Here is a 22388-nt window from a genome sequence, read left to right on the forward strand (position 1 = left end):
TACTAATAAATGCTTTTTCTGTTAAGGCCTTAAATAAAAGAGTGCTTAATTGTTAAACTTCCCACCCTGAATTTGATATTTGTGATAACATTAATGTTGTGTATTATTTTATGAGCATTTGCAGATCAGACTTTACTGGTTTTCCTGGTTACACAAAAGCTGGATTAAATGATGGAATTACAATTTATTGAACATCTTTTAAGTAGTATCTTTGTTAGCAAGACGCTCTTTGGAATCACCATTTCATGTAGAACTGATATAATGACATTTGTTGCAATTCTGTGTCCTTTCTGCTAGGATAAGGCAATTCATATAAATTGCTGTTAGAATGTAAGGGTTAATGGATCAATTAACTAGGCTCTCTTCTATGTGAGCCCTTAATAGAATAGAACCTTTTCATTGTTCGTTATCCAAGCTCCTTTGATTTTTCTCATTACTTATAACAATTGCTATGTTTTTAAGTTTCAAAGTGGTTAATGTACTTTTCCACTACAAATATAGTTATTAATGTAATTTTATTGCCTGACATTTGACCCTCTAGGCTTGTCCAACATGCGGCCCAACACGCCTTTAAATGTGGCCCAGCAGGAGTTTTGGTTGTGGCAAGGGGGCAGCGCTGTTAATGGAAAAAAAAAATCCTGCAAAAAAAAAAGAAAAGAAAATACTTACCTAGCGGTCACGTCAGCTGGTACTCCGGCTCCCTCCCTTGTCTCCTCCTCCGTGTGGCGCTCGCAGTGAATGTCGGGCGTGATGTCATCACACCCAACATCCATTGCGGAGCGCAGCACAGAGGAGTCACCCGCGCCACAAGAACAATCAGCAGCAGAGAATTGGAGAAAAGAAGAGAAGAGTATCAGAGAACCAGCCGATTAAAAGGTAAGTTAAGGGGGATTTTTTTTATTATTTCAAGGGACGCTGACAAGTGCATAAAAAAGTCACCTGGTCCTGGAGCATCATGGACCTTATCTCCCTGCTACATACTTCTACTTGTAATACTAATGGGGCATTATATATTATTCTCTTTGGCCAATTATAAGTTGTTATCCCTTAACTAACATAGAGGTGTAATTAGCAAAACAGGTCACAATTTGGGGTCACAGTGATGTATATGTCAGGTTCCGCAGGCCTGGTCAGGGCACCCTGATATACAATGCCTGGCTTAAATGCACTTTATTGATATTGCATCGAAACAATACAAAAAGTGATTATAGTATAATAACTAGACAGGATTTTTTGAACAGGGCGATTGAAAGTTAAGTATAGGGGCATTTGAAAAAAAAGTGATAGATATATATATATATATATATATATCACTTTTTTTCTCATATATACGTTAACTATGTTTTCTATGGTTTTTTTGGATGATCAGCTATCGTTAGTGTTATTGTATTTTATGTGCGGCCCAAACCAACTCGTCGACTTCCAATGTGGCCCAGGGAAGCTAAAAGGTTGGACACCCCTGCTCTAGCCATAATGGGCCTGATTCATTCAGGAAAGTAAAGCAAAAAATGAAGTAAGTTTTCTTACTCAAGTTTTCTGGAAAAAAACCTTGTTGCATTGCAAGAGGTGCAAATTAGACTATTATTTTGCACATAATGAAAATACTGGCTGTTTTTTTTATGTAGCACACAAATACTTGATAACTTATTTGTACACTGAAATTTAAAGTTGATCTAGGACATGGCCCTACCCCAACTATAAATCTGCCATCACATTTTAAATTTACCTCCCCCTCCAATGCAACATGGTTTTGCCTTACGTGTCTACTTTTGCTTAACTTTCCTTAATGAATCATGCCCATTATACCGTGCTCCAATGGAAAGCAAAACCCCATTCCTTCCTGAAATAAACTCCTATTGTATTTCCCATCATGCTCCTGGATGCAGTTTGTGTTATCTATCACCCAATACATCACCCACTAAGGCAGCTCATAGCTACAAGGTCTACAATTTACATTTTAGGAATTTTCCTCTACTGTGAAACAATTTTAAATTCGAGGACTAGCTCCAAATACAATCTTGTCCCTGTGCTGAGAGCAGCAATGTTTTACTCATCAATTACAGCACTTAAATATAAGAGTTTGGTGACAAAAGGTTAATAACCCTTTTATAATAAGATATAGCTATGTGGCTTGGAGATAATTTCGCTCTTACACAATTGATTAATTTTCATTTTAAAAACGCAAGCGGTGTTGCCTATTGCCAATTGATGTATGCAACATAAAGCAAAAACAGCTCTTTAACACCATACATCAAAAAATCATCTCCTAAAAGTACAAATTCTGAATGTGGAAATCTATTCAGTATATCATCATTTCATTTATTTATTTATATAGCACCACCAATACCGCAGGGCTGTACAGAGAACTCACTCACATCAGTCCCTGTCCCAATAGAGCTTACAGTCTAAATTCCCTAACACACACACACAGACTAGGGTCAATTTGATAGCAGCCAATTAAGCTACTAATATGTTTTTGGAGTGTGGGAGGAAACCGGAGCACTCGGAGGAAACCCATGCAAACACGGGGAGAACATACAAACTCCACACAGATAAGGCCATGGTTAGGAATCAAACTCATGACCCCAGTGCTGTGAGGCAGAAGTGCTAACCACTAAGCCACCATGCAATAACCCAGATAAGCGATAGTCCAACGTCTTTTTCTAATGCAATAATGCACCACACATATTGGAGGACATAGATAGCAAAGGACCCGTGTACATGAATAATAGTTATGTCCGCTTCACTGTTTACCAATGATCCAACCAGCTGTGTACAAGCTGAGAACTGCCAGCCAATGCCAATGGCCAATGATAAACCCAGCCGACTAGAAACTGGGCAGGATAAATGGTTAGATCTATGCGTGTATAAAATAGGCCCAGTTTACCCAGCACCATGTAAATCAGGAGATAAAACACTAAGGGCTAGATTTACTAAGCTGCGGGTTTGAAAAGTGGGGATGTTGCCTGTAGCAACCAATCAGATTCTAGCTGTCATTTTATAGAAAGTACTAAATAAATGAAAGCTAGAATCTGATTGGTTGCTAAAGGCAACATCCCCACTTTTTCAAACCCACAGCTTAGTAAATCTAGCCCTAACATTGGGGACAACCTTTGCCAGGCATAACCTACAAACATGGACTTGGGCTTACAGTTCCAGATTCCATAAAATTTTAAAAATAAAGTTATTTAAAAGAAAAAAAAAAAAACAAGGTAAAAAATTGTTACAAAAAAATAATAAAATAAGAGGCAAAAATGCTTTACTATTAATAATAAAGTATTTTTTTCTTGTGGACACTACTGGCTAATACCATCCTGAGATGGCATTAGCGATTGGGGTACAGTGGCGGCAGTGTCGGACTGGGGCATTAAGGGCCCACCGGGGGACTGCAACGCTAGGGGCCCCGCCAGAGGGGGTGTGGCCAGCCATCATAGAGGCGAGACTAGACGCTAGAGGGGGAGTGGTCAGCCCACGAAGGACAGCTAGCATCATAGTGTAGTATATAAAGAATGCAGTGTGTGTATAAAGAGTACACAGTCTGACCTGCCCCTTAGATTAGGCAGAACAGTCACCATAAATCGGGATTGTCCCACTAGACCAGGCTTGGCTAACCTGTGGCACTACAAGTGTTCTGAAACTACAAGCCCCAGCATGCTTTGCCAATATATAGCAGATTATTGCTGGAAGGGTGTGCTGAGACTTGTAGTTTCACAACACCTGGAGTGCCACAGGTTAGCTAAGCCTGCACTAGACTCAGAATATTTGACAGACTGTCCTACCTGTTGTCACTTTTACCACCTGTACCTGCAGGTTTCTTTAGTTGAGGCTTGTCTGGATCCTGGAATGTTGAGGGCCCTATTTGGGAAAAAATAATGAGTACATTTAGAAGATTCCAACCAGCCCTGTCATTAAATCAATAGGACCAACAATTAATACATAGGCCTTCCTCCAGCCCCAACATGCTCCAGCCCCTTCATGCTTAGCCCTTCACTCTGCCATCATGCTCCCCCTTCACTCTGCCTTCATGTCCCCCTTCACTCTGCCTTCATGTCCCCCTTCACTCTGCCTTCATGCTCCCCCTTCATGCTCCCCCTTCACTCTGCCATCATGTCCCCCTTCACTCTGCCATCATGTCCCCCTTCACTCTGCCATCATGTCCCCCTTCACTCTGCCTTCATGTCCCCCTTCACTCTGCCTTCATGCTCCCCCTTCACTCTGCCATCATGTCCCCCTTCACTCTGCCTTCATGTCCCCCTTCACTCTGCCTTCATGTCCCCCTTCACTCTGCCATCATGTCCCCCTTCACTCTGCCTTCATGTCCCCCTTCACTCTGCCTTCATGCTCCCCCTTCATACTCCCCCTTCATACTCCCCCTTCACTCTGCCTTCATGTCCCCCTTCATGCTCCCCCTTCACTCTGCCATCATGCTCCCCCTTCACTCTGCCTTCATGTCCCCCTTCACTCTGCCTTCATGTCCCTCTTCACTCTGCCTTCATGTCCCCCTTCTTTCTTCCATTCCCTCACTTACCTTTTCTATCTGCTACTTTCTTCTCCACTGTCTTCTGTCTTCTGTCTGCCGTGCTCCTCACTGAATGTCGGGCGTGATGACGTCACACCCGGCATTCAGTGCGTACGGAGCCGGCGCCGCAGTCACGTGAGGTTTTTTTTTTTTTCCTTCCCTTCAGTTACTCGCTCCCCCCACCAATGAAGAGGGGAGTGGTCAGGGTCAGGGCCTACCGGTGGATAGACCAGTCCCCCGGCGGGCCAGTCCGACCCTGAGTGGCGGTATTAATTAGGGACAAGATATCCCAGGCATGTCCCACAAACATTTTGCCATTATGAGCCCCTTATCCCACAAATACCCCTGTTCACTTTTACTATTGATAGCACCACAAATGTTGTAAGACACTTCATAAAAGTTATATAAAATGCTCTGGTTAAGGGAAAATTGCGGCTGAATACAATATAACAGCTACCATATATCAAAGAGTACACGTCAAGCTAAGAATCTTACATGTAATGAACATAACTCTTTGAATACATAGGACCCCCTACTCCTTTATCCATCTTTCTATCTGACTAATAAGACCTGTCGAGAACTGTGAGATAGACATGAGTGGTGGAAGGTGCGATAGCACATGAATACATGTGGAGTAGTGCTATTATTTTAGATCTGGTTTCTAGGAAAATCCCATTTCTATTGTACTACTAATAATCAGCCTGTCAGCCTTAAAACTTCCCTGCAGACTTTCTCTCTAGATGTCCCCCAGATCAGATAACCAGCACGTGTGGAGAAGAAAAATTGATCCAAAATGTTAATTTAGACAAAGTTTGTGTTTTCAAGCAATTCTGGTAAAGTTAAGTTTGTATTTTTTTCCATTTTCATTTAAAATTTAACAAAGCACTTATTTATTTTACTAAGGAAATTCTTGAAATAACCAAATTTCCAAATAATTGGACAAATTTGATTATTTGAACCTTGGTGTCAAATTGTGTCTCACTAATCATAAAAGCATCAAACCGGTCTCAGTGTGACTTCCTATATATTTAATAATGACTATTTTATTGCAAACTGCATAAAATTACATATTGCATAAATTAAATGTTAAGTTGCATTTGAGTAGAGTTAGAGCAGCTACTTATCAATCTCCTGTTTGTTAAACAAGTTGTAGTGAATCAGATTGGAATCAGTTCTCCGTGATGTGCCGTGAAGTGCCTCTGGAACTGTGATGTAACATCGCAGATTGTGCCTCGCACCCCATAGAGGAGCACGGGAAAGTCCACAATATTGGGTACCTTAGTACCCAGAAATACCCCTTGGGTGCCGTAGTACCCGGATGTGCAGCCTAACATCACAGTGATGTTTGCTTTAAATTGAATCCCCCCCCCAAAATGTGGACAGCAGCAGGAGATGAAGGTGCTGATCTTATCACAGATAGTGACCTGTCTGCTCATCTGACATTGTGTGGACTGGGCTGTGTATGAGAGAGGCAGTTTTATTATGTGGGTAAGGGAATGGAGGTAAACAGGAAGACAAAGACGTAGAGAGTGGAAAGAACAAGGTTCTACAATAACACAGAGCAGTGATTTGAGTTTCATGTCCTACTAATGCTTCACAGTTGTGGTATAGAACACACCTCTATATACAATGAATGTCATACATCTGATGTGTCTTTGGTTTATAAAGTAGCAGAAATATTACTGGGGGCGGTTTGGCAAGGGGGGTCAATTGCCCCCTACCATTACTGGGAGCTGTACTATATAATGTGGGCATGGGAGGTATACTGTATACTGTGGGCATGGTAACTGTACTATATTATGTGGGCATGGGAAGAATAATGTATACTGTGGGCATAGGAACTGTACTATATTATGTGGGCATCGGAGGAATAATGTATACTGTGGGCACGGGAGCTGTACTATATAATGTGGGCATGGGAGGAATAATGTATACTGTGGGCATGGGAGCTGTATTATATTATGTGGGCATGGGAGCTATACTGTATATTATGGGCATGGGAGCTGTATTATATTATGTGGGTATGGGAGGCATACTGTATATTGTGGGCATGGGAGCTGAACTGTATACTGTGGGCACGGGAGCTGTACTATATTATGTCGGTATGGGAGGCATACTATATACTGGGGGCATGGGAGCTATACTATATTATGTGGACACGGGTGGCATACGATATACTGTGGGCATGGGAGCTGTACTATACTGTGGGCATGGGAGCTGTACTGTATAATGTGGGCATGGGAGCTGTATTATATTATGTGGACATAGGTGGCATACTGTATATTGTGGGCATGGGAGCTGTACTATATTATGTGGGTATGGGAGGAATACTATATACTGGGGGCATGGGAGCTATACTATATCATACTTGCCAACTCTCCCGGAAACTCCGAGAGACTCCCGAAATTCGGGTCAGTCTCCCGTGCGAGCTGGCATTTCTCCCGCATCCCGATCTCACCGTGAATCGCGTCATTTGACGCGTTTCTCTGTGAATCACGCCATTTTGGAGGACGGGGCGGGAAGAGGCCAATTGCGTTATTTCGGCCCTGCCCCCGCGACGTTAATTACATTTTCGCAGGGGGTGGGGCCAAAATGACGCGATTGGCCTCGTCCCGCCCTCCAGTCACGCCCCCTCTGTTGGTAAGTATGTACTATATTATGTGGACACTGGTGGCATACGGTATACTGTGGGCATGGGAGCTGTACTGTATACTGTGGGCATGGGAGCTGTACTGTATAATGTGGGTATGGGAGCTGTATTATATTATGTGGACATACCGTATATACTCCTGTATAAGCCGAGTTTTTCAGCACATTTTTTATGCTGAAAAAGCCCCCCCTCAGCTTATACTCGAGTTAATACGTTTTCCCAGTTTTCTGTGGTCCTCGGCTTATATTCGGGTCGGCTTATACTCGAGTATATACGGTAGGTGGCATACTGTATATTGTGGGCATGGGAGCTGTACTGTATATTGTGGGCATGGGAGCTGTACTATATTATGTGGGTATGGGAGGCATACTATGTACTGGGGGCATGGGAGCTGTACTGTATACTGTCGGCCACAGAACTGTACTATATAATGGGGACATGGGTGGCATACTGTATATTGTGGGTATGGGAGCTGTATTATATTATGTGTGTATGGGAGGCATACTTTATAGTATGGGCATGGGAGCTGTACTGTATAATGTGGGCACGGGAGCTGTACTATATAATGTGGGCACGGGAGCTATACTGTATAATGTGGGCATGGGAGGCATACTGTATATTGTGGGCATGGGAGCTTTACTGTATACTGTGGGCATGGAAGCTGTACCATATACTGTGGGTATAGGAGCTGTCCTATATTATATGGGTATAAGAGGCATACTGTATACTGTGGGCACGGAAGCTGTATTATATAATGTGGGCGTGGGAGCTGTACTGTATACTGTCAGCATGGGAGCTGTGCTATATTCTGCAGGCTTGCGAGCTGACATCAAGGCTCAGTCACATTTTCCATACATTGTCATTCTTTTTGTTTTCATTCCAACACAATTCAATTGACTGAATGGGAGCACATGACAAATGCAGAGCACTCTGCTGGAAATAGGGCAACATAATATACTGTCACCAGACAGAGGGAAGTCAATTAGTTCTATTTTACAGCATTTTTCATCTGGTTTTAAGGCGTACAAAAAGCCTGGAAACCGGATAGAAAGTGCACGGCAATGAATTGGGACTTATGAGAAGGACACTGATTTTTGTGATTACATGCAAAATATTGTCAGTTCTCCATTGCCATTACTCTGGTTACACGCTAGTCACTCACTACGCCTGAAAGTGAGTGTTAAACCCATCCTTATAGTCTGGCTGTTTGCCGTCAGCATACATTGACCTGCTCAGATTTTCTGCAATGTGAGATAGGATTTTTGGCTCCTGTTATAAAGCGTGATTCATCAAATCACGCATACTGAGCGCAGCAAGATCGGCTCTCCGTAATCCCGAATTCAACTAATACATAACACACAGGATACGTCTAATGTGGATTTTAAATTTGCAAAAGAACGCACAGAGATAAAAAAAACATATTGAATTAATGTCACCTGTTAATAAAATAAGCATTAATGACAAATCAGTTAAAAAAAAAAAAAAAAGTTTTTTTTATATATTTTTTTTCACGAAATACATTTCTTAGGATGATCTTATTATCTACTGTACATAAAATATATTTTTACAGTTGCTCCTGATTGCAAACATATGTTATAGCATGCATACAAGACATTGCAAGTACTCTGGTCTTAGACTAGCCCTGTAGCTGGAGCAAGAGATACAACAGAAGAACAAGTAACTTTGAGATGCCCAAAGCTTGTTTCGGACGTGGCTGCGTGCGCTGGAGTTTTACATGCCCGTATATTGGTTATGAGCAAACACTCTTCCCTGCCACGTTCCCTCCCAGAAATCGTAGACTGTAGTAAGTGTCCTTTGCATACAAAGATGGAGCGGACATGGCTGCGATTACTGGCGTATGGCCCGATTCTGGGCATGTGCAGAGTGGTTTTGCGTCCGATACGCTTAAAATTGGCAAATGCGTGCTTTGATGAATCAGCCCCATAGATCCGTATTGTCAGTGTGCTAAGGTACTGGCATCCAAAATGAGGTGTTTCTCAATAGAATTCATCTACTAATCTGCTGATTTAAGTACTCTCATCGCCTACATGGTGGAGCAACACATTTCGTGGCCTGAACTCATAATCAACCTATCAGAGTGACATATGGATGGGCTGAATTTTGCCCAAAAATAGAAGTAAATGTGCCTAATGGGTAACATATATGGCAGGGGCGCACGGAGGATTTGTCAGGGGGGGGTTCCTCCGCCCCCGTAAAAAATAATAATTCTAGAGACCTGGCGCGCATGCGCGGCAGCGCCGTTTTGGCTGCACTGTAGTATACAGCAGCCGCGGCGCTGTCAAAGAAGCGTCCGCGGTGGTGCTGTATACTACAGTGCCGACATGTAGGGCACTTTTTAGCGGAGGGGGGGGGTTTCTGGAGACCCAGAAAACCCCCCTGCGTGCGCCACTGTATGGGGTCCCAAATTGTCATTTGTAAAGTCAAGTCATGTGGAGCTCTCAAAGAAATTATCTTCCCATGCAAATATTCAGAGCAGAAGAAGGTGCCACAAAGTAATAAACATGCAAAATATGTGAGCCAAATTAAGTCTCCAAAAAATCCAGAAATAGCACATTATTTGGTTCTTCTAAATGTAAATACCTCTGTGTGCTGAGATATTGCTTTGGGAGGCAGGAGACGACTTTACTATTCTAGGGTCATTAAACGGAGAGGAACTAAACTCAATAGTTACATTAAAAACATTACTTTGTAGACCATTTATAAATCAAGTTTTGTCTTACTCAACAAAATAAATTACATTGGACACTGTCTATTGAGCTTTAAACTGATACAAAATCAATCTAACTTCAAGCTATTAACAAACATTGCGAGAGGTAATTGCACCCCTTTCCCTAATCTATGTCATCTTTTGGGACATCCGTACATGGCCTCAAAGAGTACGATATCAGGCTAGCCACGGACAAACAATGACTTTGCAGTTGAACTTAACCTTCCACACAAAGGGCCTCCTTAATTAGAGAAAAACCCTATTTCTAGCAAAAGTGGGTGTCTTTGCCAAAGATAGGGCTTCTCCCTATATATCAAACCCTTCTTGCCAGGATTTGCTTTCATTAGGTGTTTGTCACGAAAGAGACCCCAAGTCAGGCTGGAGAAACGGTAAGACTTCTCTTAACGCCGCCAGCCTGTACCGCTGTGCAGACGAATATTACTCAGCTGCTCCGGTGATTTTTATAAGTAAATTGTGGAGATAGAAGGTTTTCTATCACTGCAATAAGCGGCTACGTAAAATCTGCTCTATCGCTGCTTAACAGTAAATAGACCCCTTTAGAGTTGAGAGGATATCCAACTAAAGGGTGTAAGTTTGCACTTGGATGAATCATGTCGCAATGCAATTTTATTGTTGCATGCTGGGACAAATGTCCTACTTACCTAGGTCTTATCTACCTACTGGCTGGATTTATTCCTAGCTCTAAATTAAGCCCAAACTGAGTAACACTTTTACAAAAGCTAGGAAAGAAGTTTCCCGCAACATGACAATTATAATACAATCATCGTCTAAACTTTACTTAAAATGCTTTATTTCCTATGTGCCCTCGCGTCTATGCAGAATTCTCCAGGGCGCATGAGATCGGTGCTGGCGAGGGTGCTCCCAGGAGGGCACTTTCCTCCACATATGGTGGTCGTGTCCAAAATTATCAGACTTCTGGATTGAGATTAGAGACCTGGTTAGTGCAATTCTTCAGGTGGACATTCCCCTGGAACCCAAATTCTTTCTACTCCCTCTGGGGGCTCCCTCGGCATCCCGGCACCAGAACAAACTGATTAAGCACATTGTTTCGGCAGCTACTTGCCAAATAGCGGCAGACTGGCGTATGCAATACCCTCCCTCCATGCAGTCCATAATCAATAGAGTCTGGCAGACTCATCGGATGGAGTATATGACCAGCATTATTCTAAATACTTCGAGAGCTTTCACCAAGGTTTGGGGTCCATGGCTATCCTTCTTTCAGGCGTGCCCACCCTTTACATAACCAGTTCTAATAATTCACTTATTTCTTGGACTTCTCTCCTTTTACAGTGGATCTAGTCATCTCTTACCTTTCTTTCTTTTCTTCCTTTTTCTTTCACTCCTTTCTTTCTCTATACTCTCTCTTTCTTTCTCTCCTCTCTCATTAAAAACTTGGGGTCATTCGCTACTACTACTTTTTAAAGGTTCGTTTGACTAAGTGTTTCGCTGGATCTTTGCTGAGCATTGATTTGATTACTTTTTGTCTATTTCTTTCAACTGTATTCTTTTTGCCAAACGTCTCTTATTGTTGTTCTGACCTTGCAAAATAAAACTTTAAAAAAAAAAAAAAAAATGCTTTATTTCAGGAGTTGCATTGCAGACAATGGTTCTCTACCACATACATCTAGTAAGAGGAGGAGGATCTAGTGCTGTAGAGGGTGATATCTGATTGGTTGGCTCAGCAGGTGACACCACTTATGTGATAACATCTTTAGTATGTACACTCACATTTAATATTTTATTGGAAAGACTTAAAACAACCATTTAATTTCCTTTAAAGATGCAAAAAATTGGGTCCTCTCTGCAATATTCTGTCAATTTACTGAACAAATCAAACAACTCTACTTATAAACACTAATTACGTCTGAGCTCTGCCTTGACAAACCTGTAATCTCTACTTCCTACACTCCTTTCTTTGTATTGAGTTATTTCCATATACTTACAAACCAATTAAAGGACAGCAAGCTGGGATAATACCAGCTTCTCTCCCATAACCCCAGCCAAGATATTCATTTTGTAGACAGAGATTAACATTTATAAGAAGCTTTTATAAATAGCGAAAATGTATAGTATCCTTGTGTCTTAATTATTCATTAGATGGGTAAAAGAGTTTGTGTCATTGATATCACTAAGACTGACAGGTTGACGAAAACATTACAACAATCAGACTGTTAGTGTAGGTTACAATCTAATTTTGTGACACCAAGAAACACTGACAAGTCGTACTGTATGAAAACCTAAGATTTACAGGGACATCGAGGACAGTGGCATGGGTCATTTATTTGTGTTCTTTATAAAATTGAAATAACAATACAATTTATAATAATATAAAGGTGCAAATAGCATAAATGTAATGTAACCCATAGTCACATCCATCTAACCAGATGATTAATACGTTTATTGAAGGCAAGCTAAGCAACTGCTTCTAATGGGGATTTAGGAGTTAACGTCTATTTGTGGAAGGACACAGTAATCTCGGGGCCCTGTTGTGGCCACTTCTTGGGTTCCCCTAGGCTGTGCATGTGATCTCACTGTATGTGCAGCTTTGGAAAAAGACTGTACTGCACCCAGCCTTGGAGGAGTGTGAACACACACACCAGTAGGAAGCTACTAGTCTGTGCAGTAACTTTACACAGCCTATAATCTGGCAAGGAAGGGCCAGGAGCCTTATCTTCCCACCATGGTCACTACCTGGGCTCAGTTACTTTGCAAACATCCCACCCTCCTTTTGAGTGGTGGACTGTTAATTAAATTCGTTGTCAAATTGTAATTCAATATCCTTTTGCTGATTGGGGGTGGCACAGCAAAATAGGCCTAGGAGGATGAAATACAGGTATAAAAGGGGAAAAATATAGGTATAGGAGAAGAAAAAGACAGGCCAAGGACGGGAAGAATATTGGCCTCGGAGTGGGAAAAATATGCGAGTAGCCATGGAAATAAGTAGGCCTGGGCTTATACAGCATGTATGAGCTATGTACACCATGTTATGTTATGCTGATATAAGTATTTATACAGTTTCTTATTTAACATTAAATATTAAAAAAATCCAGTAATCATGATGCTTATTTGGTAAAAATCACATTTTTTAAAATTATTTGATATTTATCTTGTTTAATCAGACTCCTCCTGTTCTTACTGTCGTTCTCTGCTTAGTGGCATCTCGAGAAGCATTGTAATGAAGAGAGAAAGAGAGGAAGAAGGAAATAAAGAGAGAAAGAAAGAGAGAAAGAGAGGAAGAGAGAAAGAGAGAGGAAGAGAGAAAGAGAGAGATAAAAAGTGGTCTTTCTGTTTTTAACACAGACATCCAAACACATCTATAAATGTTATATTATCTATCTATCTATAAATCTATCTATCTCATAACTAACTATCTATCTATCTATCTATCTATCTACCTATAAATCTATCTATCTCATAACTATCTATCTATCTATAAATCTATCTATCTCATAACTATCTATCTATCTATCTATCTATCTATCTATCTAATATCTATCTATCTCATAACTATCTTTCTATCTATCTCATAACTATCTATCTATCTTTCTATCCTATCTATCTCATATCTATGTATCTAATATCTATCTATCTATCTATCTATTTATTTAGATAACAGGTCCACTTTATGCTCTTAGATACCAGTGGGCTTTGTGGAGCATAACTTCTGTATACACAGATCACCAAAACTGAGGGATTATTGTTCTGGATATTGAACAGTGAATTAATTTTGGTGGAGCACATTCCAGGTGGAGGAGGATCTTGTTATCACATAGGACCGGTCATCAGATAGGATTAGTTATTACATAGGACCGGTCATCAGATAGGATTAGTCATTATATAGGACCAGTCATCAGATAGGATTAGTCATTACATAGGACCGGTAATCACATAGGATTAGTCATTACATAATACCGGTCATCAGATAGGATTAGTCATTACATAGGACCGTCATCAGATAGGATTAGTCATTACATAGGACCGGTCATCAGATAGGATTAGTCATTACATAGACCGGTCATCAGATAGGATTAGTCATTACATAGGACCGGTCATCACATAGGATTAGTCATTACATAGGACCAGTCATCACATAGGATTAGTCATTACATAGGACCGGTCATCAGACAGGATTAGTCATTACATAGGATTAGTCACATTAAGTTCCACTTTTACCTTGTTAAACTACCCCTCCTCCAAACCCATCTGGATGGATTAATTTACTGCTGAATGCTTCAGGACAGCACCTCCCAAGCATGCAATGTACAGACAAAGAAACATAAACACTAAGGCTACATAGAGACAGTTCCATAACACAATATGTGCGCTCCATTCCAGTCAACCTACTAGCTGTGGTTTACCCAGTACGAATAGAGTTTCAAAGTGGATAAAAATGTGGATTGTATCACAGTCTGGGCCTCATTCATGTCAGAACACGATTTGAACGTAAGCTGCATTTTTAAAAATATCATGCAACGTGAACATAGTTCCACCCATATTCATATCCTAGCGTAACTCAAGATACGTTTCCATTTCAATCTGGGTAGAACTACCCTCTTGCCTAAATCGTTCTTGCCGTACGTAAAAACACACAGACTGCAGTATATCCACATGCGTAAACACAATTAAAGTGCACGTCAGAACGCATAAAAATGTTATGTGATCAAAAATGAAAAGAACAACTGTTAACATTACAATCATTTATATAAATAATTATTTTTAAACATATATATTTTTAAATTATTTCGCTTCACATTAAATATATAAATAAAGATGATTTCAATGCAGTACAAAAATACAATGTGTTTTTATAGTTTATCCTAGTTGTATATAGTTATTTTGTGATAGATACTGGCACGTATATGTGTAACTTTTAAATAAAAGACTATGCTCTGTCAGTCATCACTATCAGCCGGCATTTACACCCGCCCTCTGATGATTGTAAAAGATACGTCTGAAAATAAGTGTATTTACTACAAAAACAGGACTTGAACTGGCCGCATCTGTGTTGCTATTTTAGTCCGCACCTTCCCTCCCCCATTCTGCCTCTCAAGTCATGGGCTGTTGTGTTATTTATGTTCAGACATGAATTGCGTGAGGTTGCGCTCATTGGCATAATGTTTGTTTCTGGGCATACATAGTGTGGAACAACACAAGATACGATATGCAAACAGACGTACGCCTGAACATGAATCAGACCCTCTATAACTACACACATGGCCTTACCAAACAACAATTAAATACAGCCTGATCTACTTTTGGTCCATTAGGTATTTGATTGACAATGTAGCACCCACGGGTTGGGTAACTTATACTGATGATGGAAATGCCGTCTTCGGACACCCCGACATGATAAGACCGAAGGTGTCATTCCCGACAGAGTGCTAATAGTGACAACTTCAAAAACAGACATCAAACAGTTCCGACGAATGAAGATCCCGGCAGCCTACAATGACGTCACTTGGAGGGCCACACTATGAGTTGTGCTATTAAGCTGATAATTTAAGGAGGCGCTGACTGTACAATGTACTAGGCTTTGTAAAGAACATTGAACAGGTAGCGCCCCCTTAAATTAGCCACTTAACAGCACGAATCATAGTGCGGCCCTCCAAGTGACGTCATTGTAGGCTGCCGGGATCTTCATTCGTCGGAACTGTTTGATGTCTGTTTTTGAAGTTGTCGCTATTAGCGTTCTGTTGGGAATAGCACCTTCGGTCTCAATATGTTGGGGTATCCGATGTCGGCATTTCCATCATCAGTGTATTGACTATCACCAGCTCAATGATCCTGATTGCAAGTGCCATTTATGCTCTGCTCACCAGAACACGGTTCCTCTGTATCACAGGCAGACGTCACCTGCCCATGTATACTTAACCTTACACAGTCACAAACACTGTACTACTAACAAAGGCCACGCAAAATAGCACATTTGAAATAAACACTGTTTATTAATGCATCCTCATGTAGAACAGCAGCAGGAAGACCATTTGTCAGCATATACCTGGCAAAATTTAGCGATAAATGATAAGACGTATGTTGTACACGTAAAAACATGCTAAATGCTTTAGAATATGGATACTATGGAATGACACATATTTATGCAGAGAGTATAACAAATATGTCTTGCACGCACAGATATTCCCCTGTACTCCACTCAACATATGTACTGAAATCAATTAGCAAAACAGGCATTTACGCAATCCGAAAAGTTACACCCACGCAGACTCTCTCACACGCGGGCACCTCGCGACTTGCTGTTGATTCTCTTATGCTGGCTGGTAGCAGCGTGTGACAGCAGGGTGGTGGGCTGGTTGTTGGGGTCCCCTGGATTATTGGAGATCATGCTTTCTTTGTACTTGCTCATAAGAGACAGCTTGGCGTTATCACCTCCCGTGGATGCAGAATTCAGTGCGAAAACTGGGTGGAAAAAAAAATAAAAATAAACTGAAAACATGTGAGTGGCAGATGACAGCAGATCTTTTAAATTCATTCAAACACCTTTGAAATGACAATAAATGATGACAACGGCACAATAATATTTGCGGCTAAATTCATTTGTATTCCAAGAATCTGTCAACCTAGTACTAGTAATTGTAGCAGCCTAAGGAGGGCTCCTAATTGTATATTCAAAAGTAACACTAATAAAAAAACAGGTGTGGATGGTGTCTTTATTTTGGGTGTTAGCTGTGAAATACGTTTTATTAGAGGAATCTCACATTTGGAGGTTTTTGTTAAGTTATTAGACTAGATGATAGTAAATGTGTCAGTGACATAAATAAGGTCAAAGTAAAATGTCAAACTGAACTCTTTATACCCAAACACTTTTCTAAAGCAGAAATACATCTTGAACGATACATATTTAAGTTTCCTACACTAATGCAATGGAGTGAGAAATCTTTTTTTTTTTAAAGGACTGTTAGAAAGGCTGAATAGTCCTAGCATTAGATCCACAGGAGACATGTATAAAAGGTATATTAAAAAAAAAAAGCATTTCTTTGATAAATGGCTATAGGAAAACAAAAGCCTGGTCGCTGAAGGTTGCAGTACTGTTGGGGAAAGTAATTCCCTTTGCACTGCCTAATTGTCCAGACCTTGGCAATAGTGAGGAACATAGGAGGCATGAAAACCATAAGAATAGGTGTAGTATCTGCCCTCCTTGGGGCTGATTCATTAAGGATCTTAACTTGAGAAAATTCTTATTTCAGTCTCCTGGACAAAACCATGTTACAATGCAAGGGGTGCAAATTAGATTTCTGTTTTGCGCATTAGTTAAATACTGACTGTTTTTTCATGTAGCACACAAATATCAACTTTAAATTTCAGTGTACAAATAAGCTATCAAGTATTTGTGTGCTACATGAAAAAACAGTCAGTATTTAACTTATGTGCAAAACAGAATACTAATTTTCACCCCTTGCATTGTAACATGGTTTTGTCCAGGAGACTGAAATAAGTTTCTCAAGTTAAGATCCTTAATGAATCAGGCCCCTTCTCTTTTCCTAATGACTTCAGCGAATTGAACGTATCAGCATGGTACCACTTATGTATGACCAATGCCTATTTATGTGTTCTGGAGAGATCCAGACAACCAGGCAGGGCATGTAGTAAAAGTATAGCAGTACTCTTAACATACTTGCAAACCTACCTGCTTATCATGAAACTTACCATTAAAAAAATTGTCTGGACAACAGTCACGCTGATGTACGTAAGTGTACGTTCAGCATAAAAGAGCTAAAATAAGATGTGCACAGAGGACATTGCAAATGACCCCAATATGTTTAATCTCATTACCACATAGGATGATACAGACTGCGCAGACAGCCGACACATTATTGAGTTATTAAGGCCGACTCTATAAGAACTTTGTTTTGTTTTTCTTTTGTTTTAGGTAGAGATTCATTGCTGGAAAGTTGATTTCAGTTGCATAGCAGCAGAAGGATTATTACATCTAATATCTAAAATAGTTTATTAACCTGAGTGGAGAGATAAGAAAAAAACCCAACTTGATTAAAAAGCTGATAAAATAAAATTGACTGGAGAGGTCCTAAGTATTTTAATAATACAGCTGTGAGCAAGAATGTCGATATAAACAAAGTAATAAATAAACAGTTTAAAAATATCATTACTATATTTTATTACTTCTAATTATTGTTTCTACATATTGGGACTGGCCAGTAAATACTTTGTAAGTCACAAGTTCTTGCTATTAGCTGTCAGTTTTTCATTATAAGAAGCACTGGGGGGTGGGGGGGATATATACTAAACTGTGGGTTTGAAAAAGTGGAGAGGTTGCCTATAGCAACCAATCAGATTCTAGCTGTCACTTTGTAGAATGTGCTAAATAAATGCTAACTGGAACCTGATTGGTTGCTATAGGCAACATCTCCACTCTTTCAAACCCGCAGCTCTATAAATTCACCCCTTGATCTGTCAAACTTTACAGCCTCCTATGCAGTGAAGCTCTCCATTTAAGTGACTTATCATACACACCACTGTAACTATTACTGTCATTTTAAGTGTGTCCTTTTCTATTCTGCACACTTCAGAGGGTTAATAAATATTCAATAGATTCAGATTTGTATTCAGACGAAAATATATACACAGACTATGCATACAATAATTACACTACAATATCAGACATTGACACAAACTGTTTCTTTTACATAGATACATATAAACACTTATAGCACAGAATATGTTGTTGCATTAAAATGAATGTTTAAGAAGCAGACTGTTATATCAGAGTACCGGAAAGGTTACACTGGATCATATAAAGAATCACAGGACTCCATGTAAAAAGTAAGGAATGTACTAAATAAATGGAGTACTGAAGCTTTCCACTAAACACTGTTTTAAATGCTGTTTGTCTACAACATATTGCAAGGCAATACATTGTAATAACATGCAATGGGGTTTTTACAGGGCTGTAGCAGATTATTTCCATGTTGAATTGTTTCTCAGGGAACAACGTTTTCGATTTTTGCTTATTATTTTATAACACCTTTCCAGCTGGCAGCAATTTGCATAATTTTAGAGTATCCTAAACCATTCTCCCCATTTAAATGCTGAGCAAACACATACAGCGAGATGGCTAAGCCGTTAATCTAGTGCAAGGTGTCTTTTTTACTTACAGGAAAACAGTTGACCTATAATTCAGGGGTTAAGGGAGTTTATGCTAATTTGATAAAAGTGATGAAAAATATTATTTAAGTTATAAGTGAAAATAACACTACATATCCCCACATTTATTTAACATGCATTTCATTAAATTTTTCTTAATTAAAAGGCCACATATAATTGTATTAGGAATATGACACGATTGTTCATTAAAGGAAAATCCTATTACTCACTGAGGACAGAAATTATATCCCTACTCACACCTTATTCTAACAAAGCTGGCAGCTTTCAGTATTTGGGAGTAGTATTTGGCACTGGTACAACATGATATTTAATAGAAGTCAAGTCTACATGCACTAGGAGGCTAACATCGTATCTATTGAATTCTGGGATACAGCTGAAAAACAACTTTATTATTGAGGAATGATATATCTTCTTGCTAATCATACTTAATGGTTTTAAACTTCTCTTGTTAGGCAAACAGCGCTGCCCCTATTGGCTCACCAGGGAATAACAGTTATAGTGTCAGCCTCCCTTTCACTGCTGATCTCCCTGGCTCTGTTCTGATAATCATTATTCGTAGGGAACACGACTAAGAGATGTCAGTAACATCCAGCTTACATCTCCCAGCACACTGTTTGCTAATAGCATCAGACAGACTAAACCATTTACAAATCAGCTCACTCGATGGGAGCTGTCAGATAGGTGTTACTGACAGCTCCCTGCGGACTGCCCTAAAAGTAACAAGCAAATGCCGGACAAGTGCTTCGCTGACATACACGAGCCACCAGATTGAAAGCCCTGTCATATGCTACCCACCATACTGAACATACTGAAGGTCTTTCCATGAACTAATCACCAAATTGGAGGTCCTAACATGCACTAGTCCCCAGTTTGGTGGACCTGCCATACACTAGCCACCTGAATGATGTTTGGTTAGTATGCTATTTACTAGAATAGGCATGCTTTGTATACTAGCCACCAGAATAGGCATGCTTTGTATACTAGACACCAGAATAGGAATTCTTGTATACTAGACACCAGAATAGGAATTCTTGTATACTAATCACCAGAATAGGCATGCTTTGTATATTAGGCACCAGAATAGGAATTATTGTATACTAGCCACCAGAATAGGCATGCTTTGTATACTAGACACCAGAATAGGAATTCTTGTATACTAGACACCAGAATAGGAATTCTTGTATACTAGCCACCAGAATAGGCATGCTTTGTATACTAGACACCAGAATAGGCATGCTTTGTATACTAGGCACCAGAATAGGAATTCTTGTATACTAGACACCAGAATAGGCATGCTTTGTATACTAGCCACCAGCATAGGCATGCTTTGTATACTAGTCACCAGAATAGGAATGCTTGTGTACTAGCCACCAGAATAGGCATGCTTTGTCTAGTAGCCACCAGAATAGGCCTGCTTTGTATACTAGCCACCAGAATAGGCATGCTTTGTATACTAGCCACCATCTATGACTGTATTGTAGCAAGAAATAGAACAGATAGGGGCCCTGCCCAGCAGTTTGTTGGGGGCCATAAGCATTTTTACAACACTCTTACCCACACATAGTCAAAATTGCCAATATTTATGAAAAGGCAACTTATCAATTTTCTATGAACCAGGGACGCAATTCAAGAGAATACAGCTGATGGCAAATAGTAAATAGTAGTTTAGCAACATTTGGCCAACAGTACTTTTTGTTGCCTCAAATCCACAATAATACTTTAAAAACATTTTTTTATTTGACTTTGACATTGAATTATTTTTCGCAAAAGTATTTACAAATTTGGTGATTATTTATAAAAATAATATCCCACTGATGACAGGATCAATATTATTATTTGGCTATTACTATCTTCATACCTTAACAGAGACTTTTCTATTCCAAAAACAACCTGGGAAATTGGCACAATTAAATATATTTATGTGCAACTTTACAAGTGTGACGCTATGTTCTGGCATTAACACCTGTATATGTCAATGGAAGGGGTACGCACAGGACTAATTATCACATCATTTGCATCTCATCAAGACTAACATCTGGTATTTTTAAGACTCAGCTTTCACCTCCTGTACACTGCAGCACCAATAATTAGTCAGGAACGTAATACTACTATAAATGTGGCATACCGCTATCCACATACAACGTTTTAATATTATTTACAATTAAATAAAATGTAACTTTGCATTGTATTGCAGAATAAAAATAATGCAATAGATTTATGTATGTTTTGTAAATACTTTTCTTAATTATGGTTCTTTGTTATTGTATGGGTTATTTAGTCATTGCTAAAGTGCTTCATGGACAACAATATTAGAATTGATGTACTGCATTGACCAATGTATGAATTAGTGCACCAAACCAATAAGAATTCTTATAGCAATTTATATGTTTTTCTCTATATGGGATAATATACAAATTAGTACAAATGATCAGGATTTAGGAGACTTCTGCTTGGCCAAAAAAGAGACTTACTGCTGTCACCAATACAGAGGAGCTAAGCATTGCCCACCTGCCCCAGTGACACTATCTTAATAAATTACATGAAAAAAGATTTTCTACTGCTGCGATAGATAGAAAATCTAATTATCGGGTGTTTCGTATTAAATAGCTCAATAACTTAGATCCATAAAGTTGAACATGTTGAGAGTTAACTAGGTCTGTTTTGAGACAGATTTAATGATACGGAGATTCCTTTACGTTTGACTGGTATAAACTACATTTACCCCAATCATGGTGGTGCAAACAACCTTGCAAGTTCCCAAGAGAGGGCAGATGAGGAGACTTATTGATGTCAGTGCTACACTTAAACGTTGCAGACAGAATTTAGGTTTAAATGGAAAACTAATTGTGTTCTTTGGGAATATTTTTATAACACTGGGATATGAAGATTTGTCAATAGCATTGGCATAATCTTCTGTCATCAAAGAATCTAAACTAAACGTAATAAGGAAGATGTTTTGTAGTCTTAATGGAAACGCAGGCAGCAAAATCCTGCCTATAATGAGGCCTCTGAGGCATGAATTTAAGGAGAACGCAGAGCACTTGGGCGGCAGAAGCGGTACTCGAGATATATGGTAGAGGGAAAAAAAAAAATCACACTGCTTTTACAGAAGCAGTAAAAGCACCAAAAAGATTGTAGCACACACGTCTTTCCATAAGTGTTTCAGAAAACAGCACAGCTCTTTCCATCCTAAGTGTTACTGACAGCCTTTCAGCACCGCATAACAGGAGACAGCGCACTGCAAGCAAGGACGGACACTAAGAGCGGATCATTCAGGCGCTCGCCTTCAAAAACACTAAAGAAAACAGGCAATTTAGGTTGCTATACGAAAA

The 22388-nt window shown here is 39.8% G+C and overlaps 1 protein-coding gene across 3 annotated transcripts in view; it reads right to left on the bottom strand.

Annotated features, from left to right (window-relative positions):
* ASTN1 (astrotactin 1) overlaps positions 1-22388 on the bottom strand; it is a 325634-nt gene that overhangs the window by 90723 nt on the left and 212523 nt on the right. For all 3 annotated transcript variants that reach the window (XM_075182193.1, XM_075182195.1, XM_075182194.1), the window contains one exon: positions 16159-16332. In XM_075182193.1, the coding sequence (XP_075038294.1) occupies positions 16159-16332 (174 nt within the window). The remainder of the gene's footprint in view (positions 1-16158; positions 16333-22388) is intronic.

The sequence above is a fragment of the Mixophyes fleayi genome, chromosome 8 (assembly GCF_038048845.1).
Source record: "Mixophyes fleayi isolate aMixFle1 chromosome 8, aMixFle1.hap1, whole genome shotgun sequence".
NCBI lineage: Eukaryota > Metazoa > Chordata > Amphibia > Anura > Limnodynastidae > Mixophyes > Mixophyes fleayi.